This window comes from Neopsephotus bourkii, unplaced genomic scaffold, assembly GCF_033783945.1.
Source record: "Neopsephotus bourkii isolate Nb327-2 ecotype Australia unplaced genomic scaffold, CSIRO-AGI_Nbou_v1 NB_1638, whole genome shotgun sequence".
Lineage (NCBI taxonomy): Eukaryota > Metazoa > Chordata > Aves > Psittaciformes > Psittacidae > Neopsephotus > Neopsephotus bourkii.
The window spans coordinates 10,775,639-10,789,475 of record NW_026902113.1 but is presented as its reverse complement, the minus strand read 5'-3'; the positions used below and the strand labels follow the sequence as shown (position 1 = coordinate 10,789,475).

The following is a 13,837-nucleotide window of genomic DNA, read 5'->3' as shown; positions in this document are numbered from 1 at the left end:
ATGTAACCACTTGTGCTTGTTACAGTTTTCCTCTGTTCCATTTCTGTGTAAAGGTTTCAACTTTGAGACAAACCAGCCAGAAAAACCTTTCCCTAAGACAGCAACATTAGTGCTTCTTGTTGTTCATGTATTTTTGCATGATTTTAGAAAGCAGAACTGCTCTCTTCATGTGTCCATCAGCACTTCTTCACAAATGAGGCAGTTTTAGAGCCATTACATAGAAAGCTCTTTGACTTCTCTAGGGTACCTTGCCAAATGATTGGTAATCGTGAAGGAAGATTTTGAATTCATTTGTCTTCTCAAGAGCAAGATCTTGAAAGAAGCACCAGCTTGAGGTGGGGAAATGTTAGGAGGCAACAATCATAAACCAAGCAGCAACAGTAAGTGGCTTGGGCTTTGGATCCAGAACAGAAATTATTGGACTCTGATCAGATGAATACATCTTAAAAGCCATTCTCCCCTTGTAACGGCATTATGCTGGCAATGTAAGTATCAGGTCACATTAAGAGATGCTCTGTACAATCCTTAATTTTTTTTGTAGGGCACCTAAACATGAAAATAGGACAAATCTGTGTGTGCCAGACCACAAACCCTTTGAAACTTTACAGGTAAGAGAGGAATTAAAGAGAACATGGTAATTATATAGATAGTAAAAATGTACTGTTTGCACATGAACATTTGTGACCACATACCCCTCTCTTCATTCAAGTTTGTTACTCAGTAAGTGCACTGATAATGTCCTTCAGGGGAGCACAGTGGTTTTTGATATGTCATGGCAGTCAGTGCTCCTCACAAGGCTGTTTGCACCAGTGAAGTGATGCAGATGTGAAGGGTTATTCCTTCTGCTCAAGTTCTCTACATCTGACTCGTGCAATGCAAGCGATTGTAACACAGGAGCAGGGTGCAAGTGAAGGACAGGTGAGATATGGCCCAGGTTGCCAACCTTTCCCCGGCTCAGCCTGCCTTGTGCTGGGGCTTGGCTCCAGAAGCGCTGAGGACCGGGGAGACTGCCTGCCTGCCTGCCGCCCCCGCTCCTTGCACCCCGGGGCTCATGAAGAAAGCAAGCGCCTTCCGACTCGTTCTTACTCATTGCGGGGAGCAAAAACCTCGACCCACCCCACAGCGCCGTGCAAGCAGGCAGAGCAGCGCACGCAGCAGCCCATGTGCTGGCCCGCGCCGTGAGACTGCAAAGCCGGGTGAGGCGCGGGGAAACGCGGGCTCGGTTCCCCGAGCCCCGCTGCGCCTCCTTTTCCGCGTCCATGAAACGGGACGGCACGAGGCTGGAGGAAAGGGGCGCGGAAAGCGCCTGCCGCGGCGGTGCTCTGCTACCTCCGGGGCGGTGCGGGGATCCCAGCGAGGCAGCGGGTGGCTGCCCCGGGCGCGGGGGGCCGTGGCGCGGCTGGCAGGGCAGTGCCGGCCCGCGCTGCTCTCGATCGGCAGCGCAGCACCAAGCCGCTACCTCAGAACTCCAACTCCCGCCGCCGCCCGGCTCCCTCGGCTCACTTTTATATTTGCGCGCCCTTTCAATCCTCAGTGACGTGTCCCGCGCCGCGCCCAATCGGCGGAGCTCTCTGGTCAGGACAATGGAAGGGCCTCGGCCAATCGGCGCGGCGGCTGGCTTGGCGGCAGCCAATGGGGATGGGGCTGTGTTGAGAGTAATGTTACCAGCGTTGAGAGTGTGAGGAGGCTGCGTATCGATCCCGCTCTCACAGCCATTGCGGTGCACCGGGCTACACAGGGACCCAGGCAGCGCTGGGGCCGGGCGGGCGGCCGGGGTAGCGTCTCTGGGGCTCGGGACCGAGCTAGGGCAGCGTGTCGACTGTGACACCGGTGAGTACGCGCCGGGGGCCGCCGGGCTGGCCGGGCGCGCTCGCCCGCTCGCTCGCAGCCGGGCGGTGAGCCGGTGCTGGCCGCCGTGCCGCCGCCGCTGCCTGGCCGCGGAGCGCGGGGCAGCGCTGGCTCTGGCTCCGGCACACAAAGGAGAGCCGAGCTGTGCCCGGGAGACCCTTCCCTGGCGGAGAGACCCCGGCCGGGGCGGGGCGGGGGCGCCAGGGGCGCGGGCGGCGGGCGACTTTGGAAGCGGGGCGGCGGGAGGGAGGGAAGGAGGAAAGGGAGACGGGCGAAGGCAGCCGCCCGGGCGGGGAGCCGTGGTGACCAGGGGTCGCCCGCCGCAGGGGGCGCGGGCCGCGCCGTGCCCCGCCGTAAGCCGCTTACGGTACCTCGCCGTAGCCATCGCTGCGGCGGCGGGGCAGCTGGCGGGCACAGGCGCGGCGACGCTGCGGGGGGCTTCGGGCGGGCCACGCCGCGCTGCCGGCCCCCGGCGGGCCAGCGGGGAACGCGGGGGCAGCGGGGCGCGGGCCGGGGAGCCGCTGGCCCCTCGGCCGCCCGGCTATAACATGGCTGACGGGAGCAGCGAGCGAGAAAACAAGGCGAGCGGCGGCGGAGCAGAGAGGCGCTCGGGCGGGCGGGGGCGCAGTTCGGGGGAACTTTTTTTTTGCAGCCGCCGCCGCTCTCCCGTGCGCGGGGCCCGCGGCCCAGGGGCTGCGCGGCTCTGCGGGGAGCGGAGCGAACGGGGGTCCCCGCCGGGTCTCTGCTCGCGCCGCCGGGGCTCGGGCAGGCGCTGGAAGCGCGCCGGCCTCGCCCCCCTCAGCTCCCCGCTCCCACCCACCTCTCCCCGTCTCCCCCCCCGCCCGCCCTCCCCCGGCTGCAATGGCTGAGCGTGTGCGCCAGGGTAGCGGGCGCGCTCACACAAAGGGAAGGGAAGGGAGGAAGGAGCCATGTTCTCTGCGCGGCGGCGAGCGCGGGCGACGCCAGCAGCGGCCATTCCGCACCGCCCAGCCGCTGCCGCCGCCGCGCCCCCGCGGGACGAGGGTCGCCGCCCTGCCCCGCCGCGGTCCCTCAGCGGGGGTCCCGCGGCGTGGCCTGCCCGCCGGGCCGCGGGGGGTGTGGTGGCGGGGAAAGGGGGAGGGGGGGCGGGCTGCTCCGTCTCCTCAGCGCACAAAATGGAAGGAGGCTCGGCGGCGGGTGACCTCCTCCGCCAGGAGCCTGCGCCATGGCGGCCGCCACCGCCGCTGCGGCGGCGCAGGCCTCGCCTCGCTTCAACGGGCAGGCCTCATGGCGGCGGAGAGCGGGGCAGGCCTGGGGCGGCGCGCCCAGCCGCGGGGGCGCGGGGACGGCGGCCGGGAGGGCGCTTTGTCCCGGGGCTGCGAGCGGTGGCCGGGAGCGGGGTTCGCCGCCTGTGGGCAGCCGCAGCCTCAGCCTCAGCCTCAGCTGCTAGCGCTGGACATGTGCTCGCTGCCCGTGGGCTCGAGCCCTCATGTGAACGCAGAATAAAACTTCCACACCTCCTTCGGCATAACCAGGCTCCTTTTTTTCCCTTATTATTCAATTTTCCTTCATTTTGTCCTCTCCCCCCACCTCCAGCAGGTCTTTTAAGGGACTTGAGAAGTTTTCTCAGCCCCCCTCGCAGGGGAAGCGTCCAAAATGGCGGGAAGGAGGCTTTTAAACGCCAACTCACTGTCGCAGCGCCGGGGTCACGGTGCTTACTCCTTCCCATAGCCTGTGGAACACCCCTGCCCCGTACCCCCGGCCCTCCCGCCTGCCCCCAGCCGCTAGGCGGGCCCGTGGTGCCGGCTGGCTCTGGAAATATCTCCATGGCACGCAGGAGCCGCTCCTGGTTCTTCAGCCCTCTTGTTTACTTGATAGAAACTTCAAACCGGACGTGTTTAGTCACAGAGCAGAAATCTGTTTCTGTCTATCCGCCAAACCGATAGGAAATACTGCTTCTGTGGCAACACGGGCAGGCTGTGCGTGCCACTCGTTTCTGTCTTTTCTCAAGCGTTTCTTTCAATTCCTGCTGAAGAGCTGAGTTTGTCAGTGTGCAAGTGGCTTTTTCCAGGGAGCTATGAAGAAATACTCTGAATGTCTGACTCGGGTGTGAAAGTTCCAGGAAGGTGTTTTCATTCCCTCTCAGTCCCTGAGAGAGTCAGATAGTCGTTGTGGAGAGCAGCTCTGCCATTCGTATGTAAATGTCATACTTTCAGCATCCCTGGCTTGGTTATAACATGTTTGACTGAGCGTGGTGTTTCAATCCTGTATTTCTAGGTACACATACAAAGGGAGAATAGGCTTTTGCAGTATACATAAAAGGAGGATGATAATTTATGGCATACAACATTTAAAAAAATAATACACATATTTTGTAAATGAGCATCTAAGGCCTTCAGGGGAGGGGGGTACAAACACGGGCTGTAGGAAGAGAGAATTCAGTAACCAGAGGACCAGCTGAGATGGGGTAGTCTGGTACTTTTTCCTTCCTTTCATTGCAACTTACTCTTTTCAAGCATATGATTGATACACTAGCAGTGATCACCACAAACTGCAGTCTCCACTGCAGTAGTTGCCTTCAGGTTCCTTAGAAGGGGCATTTTTATTTGCAGGGGATCAGACCTGCATGTTTTGAAGGCCCTTTGAGATGTCAGGTTTCTTGTGTCTAGCTCACCTCAACCAGTGGTGGCACAAATCTTACATAAATTATTCGTAAGAGAAACTTCTTCCCATCGTATGGTCTCGGAATACTGCCTCAACGGGTTGTGTTTGGTCTGATCCTTCATTGTGGCTTATTCTTCCCACCTTGGTTGGTAGAAAGTACAGGTTTTAAAGGTGTCTTTTTCACTTTGTTACAGAAAATCATTCAAAATGGGCAAAGGCGATCCTAAGAAGCCGAGAGGTAAAATGTCTTCATATGCCTTCTTTGTGCAAACCTGCCGGGAGGAGCACAAGAAGAAACATCCAGATGCTTCAGTGAACTTTTCAGAGTTCTCAAAAAAGTGCTCAGAACGGTGGAAGGTAGGAATAACCACTGGGGATCCATGTTGGTACCCCCTGATGATCATTTTAATCAAAACCCTAAGTGACTGCTTTGTGTGAAACTACTCAAGACTGTAAATGGTCTCTTTAAAGTTCAGATTTTAGATAAGTATGAAGTGCAGTTACAAGATGAGTGGTAACAGTCCACTGTTCTTGCCTTACCGTTAGTTCCCGCAACTCATATTTTTGAATGGACTTGATATGCTTTTGAACTTTTAACGTACCATTCTCATCCTTATGGGTCCTTTCCAACTTGACATACTCTATGATTGTAATTGCCTTCCAGACTATGTCTTCTAAGGAGAAAGGGAAGTTTGAAGATATGGCAAAGGCCGACAAGCTTCGTTATGAGAAAGAAATGAAAAACTATGTACCACCTAAGGGGGAAACAAAAAAGAAGTTCAAGGATCCAAATGCACCTAAGAGGCCTCCGTAAGTATATTTCTAGTTTTAGCTTACCTAGTTCAGGACCGTCATGCTGGAGTGTATCTATAAGATGATCTTATTATCCCGGTGTAGGAGCATCAGAAATACAAAGACGACACTGATTTTCCTGACCAGTAGCATAAAGATCGGTTGAAATTTTAGTTAGAAATGCTAGGTCTTTATTTCCAGGCTCATATGTTATCAGAGCTGGAATAATGTCAGCCTCTGAAAGTAGGTACAGAAAAACCAACAACGTGTAGTTCAGATTTTTTTCAGTTTCTGTTAAAGAGCATAAATTGTAGTGTAAAATGGCAATGAAATTCTTCAAGCCCTGCTCTCGTCAGCTGCTTGAGCAAAGTTTTTGATTGGCAGCTCACTTAAAATTACAGCCTTTTACCCAGAACAGGTTAGAGGGATGATCTTGACAAAACCAGCTTGGAGAATTAAAACTTCAGTCACTACAGAACGACAACTGACTTCAGATTCACCTCCTACTCAACATCAGTACTTGGTAGTCGTCTGTGTATATATTAAGGGGAGCTAATCCTGAAAGGAACAGGGAAGTTCCAGTAGATGTGAATGTTCTTACTTGGGCTGATGCTGTCATCTGAAAATACTAAGTTTTGTAACAAATAATGCAGCTTCTCCATCTTTTAACAGTTCTGACATAAAATTTTCTCCTCTGGCATCATTCACTTGTTCTCGTTTTTGAGATGTTGTCAGCGATGGTATGCAAAATTTGCCCTTCTGGGGGTCCTGCTGAAATCAGACCAGATGTGTGGCATTACTTAAGAGACAGGGATGCGTTAAGTGTTTGAAGTAGTTTGTTCAGTTTTAATGCTTTCCATTGTCATTAATGTTTGTCTCGCTTGCAGGTGCTTTTCCAAAACACTCTTTTAAGAAAAAGCAGCTAGGGTCACAAAACTTTAAGTCTAAAATTAAAATAATATTTTCTCTTTTTTTTTTTTTTTCTCTTTAGTTCGGCTTTTTTCTTGTTTTGCTCCGAGTTTCGTCCAAAAATCAAAGGAGAACATCCTGGTCTGTCCATCGGGGATGTTGCAAAGAAACTTGGAGAGATGTGGAACAACACCGCTGCAGATGATAAACAGCCTTATGAAAAAAAGGCTGCCAAACTGAAGGAGAAGTATGAAAAGGTAACATTGACGTTTATGGAGATGTTCTGGGGAGGTCAAGCCTTAATTTAGACTTTGGGTTTTTTTCCCCTTCGTATATACTCTGATGCTGCAAATTATAGTATGTCAATGACAAATCTGATCGTATTTATTGGAAAATACCCTCAAAATAAGGAGGCCTGAGGTTTGTTTCCGTAACACTAAGTTGCAGTCCCTTGTGTTCAACTGTTTGCATTCATCTGTAGTTCAAGACCATTAGTGATGGCTTGCCGGATGCCATGGTGTCTGTCTCATTATTAAAACCACAGGTCACAGCAGTATCTGAGTTCAGTTGTTAGTAGTAAGTAACACAAGTAAAGAATAAATTAATTCTCCCTTATTTTGGAGGGATTGATGAGCATCCCTGAATGTTAAGATTACCAGTACACAGCTTTCTTAAATTTATTCTTGTGATAATGCCAAAGTACTAAGGAGATACTAGTTTTAGACGTGTTTTTCCCAGTACCTGGTTTGTGCCCAGCTACTTTCCAGTAAGTAAACACAGTTAGTAAACATACGAAGCAGCATATATGATTTCTTTGATTATTAAAGCTAAATCCCCCCATCGTGATGGGAGCTGTGGAACTGCTTTGCACACACAGGGTAGCACTTTGTGGTTTTATTTCCAGAGGCAGATTCCCATCCCAACACAAGGAAACTAAAGGAGGAGGAGATCCATGTTAGCATCCCCAGATAATGCTTTACAATGGATCATCAGTCACCTATAACTAATGTATACCACATATATAGCCATTCATGTGCTGTGACCTTCCTCTGGTATTTCTCCTGCTGGCAAACAAAACCACTTTAAAATTACAGCATTTTAGTGATCAAGGTAGCTCCTTTGAGTCCTAATTATGTGCTGGAGAGGAATTGCAGATCTCGAAGCTTTCCCACATTGTCCTTCCTGTGCAGCATGGTAATTGTTTGTATGTACAGCCGGGGCAACTCACAGGAGACTTTTTAAATGGTAGAATTATTAATCTTTATTCCCAGGTACTGATCTCCACTAGTACTGCCTGTATTTCTTAGAATTACAAGTGGGGTTTCACTGCTTGACTTGGTGGATATTGCATCTTCTACAGATTCCATGCTGAGCTTTGAGGGAGTCTGCAGGAACTGAGATTAGTGGTGTAATGTTTGCTGGGTGGGGAATACTGGAAGGTTTGGGCCATCTGCATAACTGTGTTGACGTTTCTCTGTTGCTGGCATGTTTCAGTCCTATAGATCGATTCTGTTACGTAATTGTTTTTGTTACTTTGGCACAAAGTTGGGAAGTCTTCACCGCTTTTCTGACCTGGCCTTCCAGGTACGGTTTTGACTTCCCTGTAACAGGAACTGAATTTTATGCATTATAAATGACTGGAATAAATTTATTGCATGCAGAAGGTGGCACTGTCTACCCTTTAATCAAGTTCTTATACCTTTTATTTTGTAAACTTCAGTTAGGCAGAATTCTGTATAACTGCTCTTCACTGAGGCGTAACATTGCGAATATTAGGACATGTCATTCCAGGGTGTTCTTGTTGGCTAATTACAATCCTGTGCCTCAAACAAGGATTTTCCTTAGGCATCATAGAATTTAGGGCTACAAAGGGACCTTAAGAGGTCTCCCTACTTCATTTCCTTATGGGACAGTGGGCTCAGCTGTGCTTTTACAATCTGAGGCAGCAGCTTTTCCAGTCTGTTCCCAGAAGTCTAATACCAGAGGCTTATCAGTGTGTGTTCCAGCTTGCCAGTATCATTTCTGTGTTAGAGGGTTCCCTGTTCTCCAGCCTTGGGCCTCAGCCCCCTTTGTAACTGCAGCTACAGTGCCTAGTCCTGCCCCTCTGGCTGTGGAGCAGGGGCAGATACCTGGGGGGGGACTTTGTTTAGAAGTTGTTCAGAGCACTTGGCTGGTTACATCTTTGAGAGATTCTTCCTGCTTTTCTCCTCCAAGGATATTGCTGCATACCGGGCCAAAGGGAAGGTTGATGCAGGCAAAAAAGTAGTTGCCAAGGCTGAGAAGAGCAAGAAGAAGAAGGAGGAGGAGGAAGATGAGGATGAGGACGAAGAGGATGAAGATGATGAAGAAGAGGAAGAGGAGGAGGACGAAGATGATGATGATGATGAATAAGTCTCTTTTAGAGCAATTTCTTTCTTGTCTATAAAGCATTTAACCCCCCTGTACACAACTCACTCCTTTTAAAGAAAAAAAACAAAACAAAACAAAATTGAAATGTAAGGCTGTGTAAGATTTGTTTTTAAACTGTACAGTGTCTCTTTTTTTGTATAGTTAACACACTACCGAATGTGTCTTTAGATAGCCCTGTCCTCAGTGGTATTTCAACGGCCACTAACCTTGCCTGGTACAGTGTGGGGGTTGTAAATTGGCATGGGAGTTTTAAAGCAGGTTCTTGTTGGTGCACAGCACAAATTAGTTCTACATGGGGATGTAGTTCCTTTTTCATCTTCGGTTGTCTCTGATGCATCATAAAAAATAATTGTTGTTCTGTTAACTGAATACCACTCTGTAATTGCGAAAAGGAGAAACAAGAAAAGTTGCAGCTGTTTTGTTGACATTCTGAATGCTTCTAAGTAAATACATTTTTTTTTATTAGTATTGTTGTCCTTTCAATAGGTGCCCTTGGAAAATCATCCTTTCCTTTCTTTTTTTTTTTTTTTTGAGGGGAACTCATCTTTTGCTTTATTGAATGCCCGTATGGGATCACGGGAATATTACAGTTTTCATCTTTCATATAACCAGCTGATAAACAAAGCTTTGATCTGCATACCCTGCATAATCGGGATAGGGTAAGAAAAGAAATGTGTAGGCATATGATGAATGAATATTCTTCCATAACTGGAAACAAACCAACAAAAAATTCTATCTCAACAACCTGAAACTTGCTCAGATTTTTGTGAAATGTAATATTCTAGTGAGTTGCATGAGTTTACCAGTCTTGGAGAGTTGAGAAGTATAGAGTTCAATTTTACAGGAATGGAATACTTGGGGGGCGAGGGAGGGCGGGGAGGGAGGGAATGTTCAATTTTGTCCTCGAAGGACCCATAGGAAGAACGTATGCCCGTCTGGTGTGGAGACATTTACAGGTGTGATTCCGTTACCATGTAATGGAAGTTGGATTTGTAAATCTCTGGACACTTGCGAGCGATGACCATACCTAAAATGTGTAAAGTTAAAAGCATGAAACTACCATATTATTTTTTGGTGACAGGTCTGGTGATGGCCACGGGCTTTATACCATGAAACTCTCCTGGTAGCAAATGGCCCACAAGAAATGAATTTTCTTTCTAAGATTTCTATAAATGGTACCATTATTATTTGTTAAATCTATGTAAATTCATATTTGTATTCTTGAAATTCTAGTTTTAGCCCTTTAAACAAAGCTGTATATTGTCTCAAATTGAAAATGAGATAAGATGTATTTTTCCTGTTAGGTTTTATACCGCACTCTTGATGTTTGCCCATTTTTAAGTTAAATATAGCTGTATGGAAAAGTACATTTTATTAAATTTTGCATTAAAAAGTGAAATGTTTATGGTATACCAACAATGTCTAATTTGGTCAACTATAGTTCTCTTCCAAAACCAAAGCTAAGGGGTTTTTTGCATATTTAGTAAAAGTTCAAGTGCTGGCAACTGTAACTATTTTCACATATACCTGCTTACCAGTTTGGGGGACAATTTGGCAATTTTGTGGTTACAAAATTATGGTTCTCTTAAGTGCCAGTGTTTAAAAAAAAAAAAAAACAACAAAAAAAGGCAAAAAAAAAAAGAAAGCATTCTTGTAATTTTACACGCTTTTGTGATGGAGTATTGTTTTGTTATACAATTTTGACTTTCAGATTCTTATTTCAATTTGCATTTATGTATAACTTCAGGAGAAATATTGAACATCTGAATCCTGGATGATACTAATAAACTAATAATTGCAGAGGTTTTAAATACTTAGTTAAATGGCTCACTTAATACCCTAAGGGGCTTTTTTGTGTGTGTGTTGGTGTTTGCAGCTATGTACATCCCTGCTTTCTGTTCAAGGCAGAAGAACAATGCTGTCCACGAGGTCTTGGGATAGAAAGCTTAGGACAGAGTTTGGTTTTTTTCCTCCTTAAACTGCATATCGACCGTTCAAATGCTCATAACCAATTGCAAATAAATTTTCTGTGCTGAAGGGTTTTTTTGTTTCCCCAGGTCGTCAGAGGAAAGTAGATGCGTTTCTTGTTCTTGGAACAAACATGCTTAATGAGATCCCTGTAATGTTGTGCCTTTGCTCTCGGTGCTTGATGCTGACAGAAGTAACCTAGAGGATTCAGCTGATGTTAAAAGATGAGTAGCAAGCACTTCCCCAGCAGCCAGGCGCAGTGTTTGCCTCGACTGTCGGGGTTAGCACGTTGATAACAAACAGTGTGCTCAAGGCTGGAAAGGGTAGGTAAATACAATCATTATAAACTCCACTTTGTGAGGATGAGACCCCCCCAGTGCTATGCTGCAGGGGTGGATGGTAGCTGGGAGGTGCACCAAAGACTGGACCTCTCCAGAACGGCTGTGGCTTTCTCATGAGTAGTTGCTACCTGTCTAAATCAACTGAGCTTGCACATGTATATTGGACTTGTGTCTTCCAGAAAGCTGTTTTGAAACAAACTACTATTTCTAGAGGGGAAATATCACAGGTAGATTAATTCTTATAAAACCAATAGTTCAGAGTTATTGCTGGAAGGGACCTCCCCTTTCTCCATCTGTGGTCCTCTGTGAGCTCCAGCTGTTATTCCTCTTGGTTGAAATTCTGCCTCATTCTGAGCACCCATATGTCCAACTTGACTGCTACGGGATTGCTTGATCCGACATCGGTTACTGCTGACATGTTTGCTTGAATCTACCTCTCTGTGATTTGTAAAAGCTGGTGCTTGCTGAGGGATAATGAATGGTGAAATCACAACCGTTTTGCAGTGATTCCCTATAAGGGAACTGGGTAGCGCTGGCATCGCTGTCAACATGAAAAGCAGTTCCTGCAGCTTTAACCATCACATAAATGCTTGATGTAGAACAAAAAAGGGAGGCTTTTCCTTTTCTAAACAAAAAAAGATTGTTTGGCGATAACTTGAATGTTAATAAGTGGCAATAATGCCTTCAGTGCCAAATGAAGCTATAATGATTTCATGGTTTATATGAAGTTGGTTCTGAACAGAGCTGCAATTGCAGGCACCTGCTTTCTAGGTATGCTCTGTAGTTTTAAACTGGTTTAACTAAGTGTTGGTGTACATCCCTTCTGCTGAGTGTTCAGTGATCACACCGTCTCCAGCAAACATTTGAGCTTAAAGTGTATCTGTCCCAGCAGACAGGCTGCTAGAAGCCTGAAGGAACAGCTAACCAGTGGCTGAAAGGATTCCTGCAGCTTATTTAGGGTGATGCTGGCCCAGAACCCCTTTCCAGCTCCTTTTATCAGTGTATCAAGCCCATCGTGAAGGAGAAAAGGCTGAATAATAGCTGGGTTGAGGCGTGCTGGAAAGCAGGGAAATGGCTTAGAGGAACTTCACCGGAAGAGGAGCTGGGCGGACTGCAGCCACACCTTCAGGTTCTCTAGATGGGTGATAAGCCAAGCTTGAAAAAAGCACCTTAATTCTTGCTAGCCTAAGGGTTAAACCTGTTAGAATAAACATTCCTGTTCTGCCTTCCCAGCTACGCCTGACAAGATGAAAGGAATAAAGCGGATGGATAGTGTTGAGTTAGAATACATTATTCAATACCGAGTGTATCAGCAACAATGCAAGATACAAACATAATTAATACAAGAGACAATGTTCACCATTTCCAGGCTCTGCCTATAACAGCTGAGCAGCTACAGGCTTTTGGGACACAAATATGCTGATTGTTTTGTCAATAGCAGTAAAGTGCCCAGTATCTTCAAATAACATTCCTTCCTTATGCTCTTCAGCTTACCATCGCCTGGACTTGACTAGACCCTACAGATAACATCGTTTGGGGGATGCTGTAGAAGAAAACACTGGTGTGTGGGATTTTCCTTTTGGAAGGTGCAATAGACAGTGTTTTAGCCCCTGGAATACCTCGAGGGATGTTTTACAAAGGTGCCAGTCTAATGCAGTGCCTGAATGTAGGTATTTATTGATAAATTCTCCCCAGCATTTGCTATGGAATTGCACCCTACGCTGAAAACCACTCCAAGATGGTTTCAGTTTAGTCTAGAATAGGTTCACTTTAAATTCACACCAGCCTTTGCTCCAAAGTAATGTACTTGTGGACAAGCTGTCAGATTTTCTTCCAATCTCGGAGTAAAAACCCAAGAAAAGTAAATCTCCAAGAGGTTTGTAATGTTTTGCAGAAGATGTCTTACATTTCTCTGCGTGTCATGCTTTGGCTTTTCTTTTGACAGCGCTTCAAGCAGAAAAACAAAGATGGGTTTTTTTTCCTCCCAATGAATTTATTACTAAGAATGAAGGTCAGATTGCTCTTACGGCTGCTTTGTGCTCTTGAAAAATACAGCACAGCTTCTGCTTCAAGAGCATCTAATTTTGAAATCAATCTGGCTGAAGCAATTGCTATTAAAGGTGACCCACAAGAGAGACAAGCCTTTCCTTTTGCAACTTTGGGTTGGAATAAAAAGACCAAAGCTATAAATTAGCTTAGTCTACCTGTTTGCTATGTCAGAAGCTGAAGCCCTCCCTGCAGCAGCAGTGCTCGAGCTCAGGCTAAGCAGTGAGAAGTTGGAGGAGCAAGATGGGAAAGTGGGATGTTCAGCTACGCCTTTTGAAATCTTACTTATATTACTAAATCATGTTTGAATTAAATGATGGACATTTGTCATAAAAGGAGTTCCATAAAGGAATGCTTCCAGCAGCCTTTCATTTATTAAAGTGGCAGAAGTTCAAATCGCACATTTCTGACCTCCTCAGAGTTCCTCAATCAAAGCAGGAAAGGCCAAACGCCGTAGCTCGAATGCCTGGAAAGGACCCAGCTCCCCGCACACCTTACAGCAGCAAGAGGTCACCCTTTAAATGCTTATTGCAAGATGCTGCTCAAAAAATTGGCTTCTCAAGGGGAAACTGAGGATGTGCTGCAATCTTTGGCGAGTGTGTTTGTTATCAGGAGTAAGAATAACATTGTCAAATCTCTTGGAAGAAACTCCAGCCGACGTGCAACATCCCAGAGAGCTCCTGCTCCTTCCCAAATCAAAACGTAAGAATGCAAATAATAACTTTATGGGGAAAAGCCTCCCTTGCTGAAGTGCTGGGGTTGACCCCACTCTTCCTCAGCCCAGCCCAAGGGGAAAATGCCTGTTCCTTAAACTAACACCAGCCAGTTGCACTCCAGATGGTGCAGGCTTGCAACAATGTTGGGGTACTGACAATGGTTGA

General features: G+C 47.2%; 1 protein-coding gene across 1 annotated transcript; it reads left to right on the top strand.

The window, feature by feature from the left end:
- Nucleotides 1-1,644: 1,644 nt before the first annotated feature.
- Nucleotides 1,645-10,412, top strand: HMGB1 (high mobility group box 1). The gene is made up of 5 exons (XM_061374476.1): nucleotides 1,645-1,830; nucleotides 4,686-4,848; nucleotides 5,156-5,301; nucleotides 6,275-6,449; nucleotides 8,407-10,412. Exons 2-5 carry the CDS (start codon nucleotides 4,699-4,701, stop codon nucleotides 8,581-8,583), a joined length of 648 nt encoding a protein of 215 aa, XP_061230460.1. The 5' UTR covers nucleotides 1,645-1,830; nucleotides 4,686-4,698; the 3' UTR covers nucleotides 8,584-10,412.
- Nucleotides 10,413-13,837: the final 3,425 nt, after the last annotated feature.

Excerpts from the sequence above, each read along its gene's own strand:
- HMGB1 (XM_061374476.1), top strand. The coding sequence starts at position 4,699 with ATGGGCAAAGGCGATCCTAAGAAGCCGAGAGGTAAAATGTCTTCATAT. Across the intron at positions 4,849-5,155 it reads AGTGCTCAGAACGGTGGAAG|ACTATGTCTTCTAAGGAGAA; the intron begins GTAGGAATAACC and ends ATTGCCTTCCAG. Across the intron at positions 5,302-6,274 it reads AATGCACCTAAGAGGCCTCC|TTCGGCTTTTTTCTTGTTTT; the intron begins GTAAGTATATTT and ends TTTTCTCTTTAG.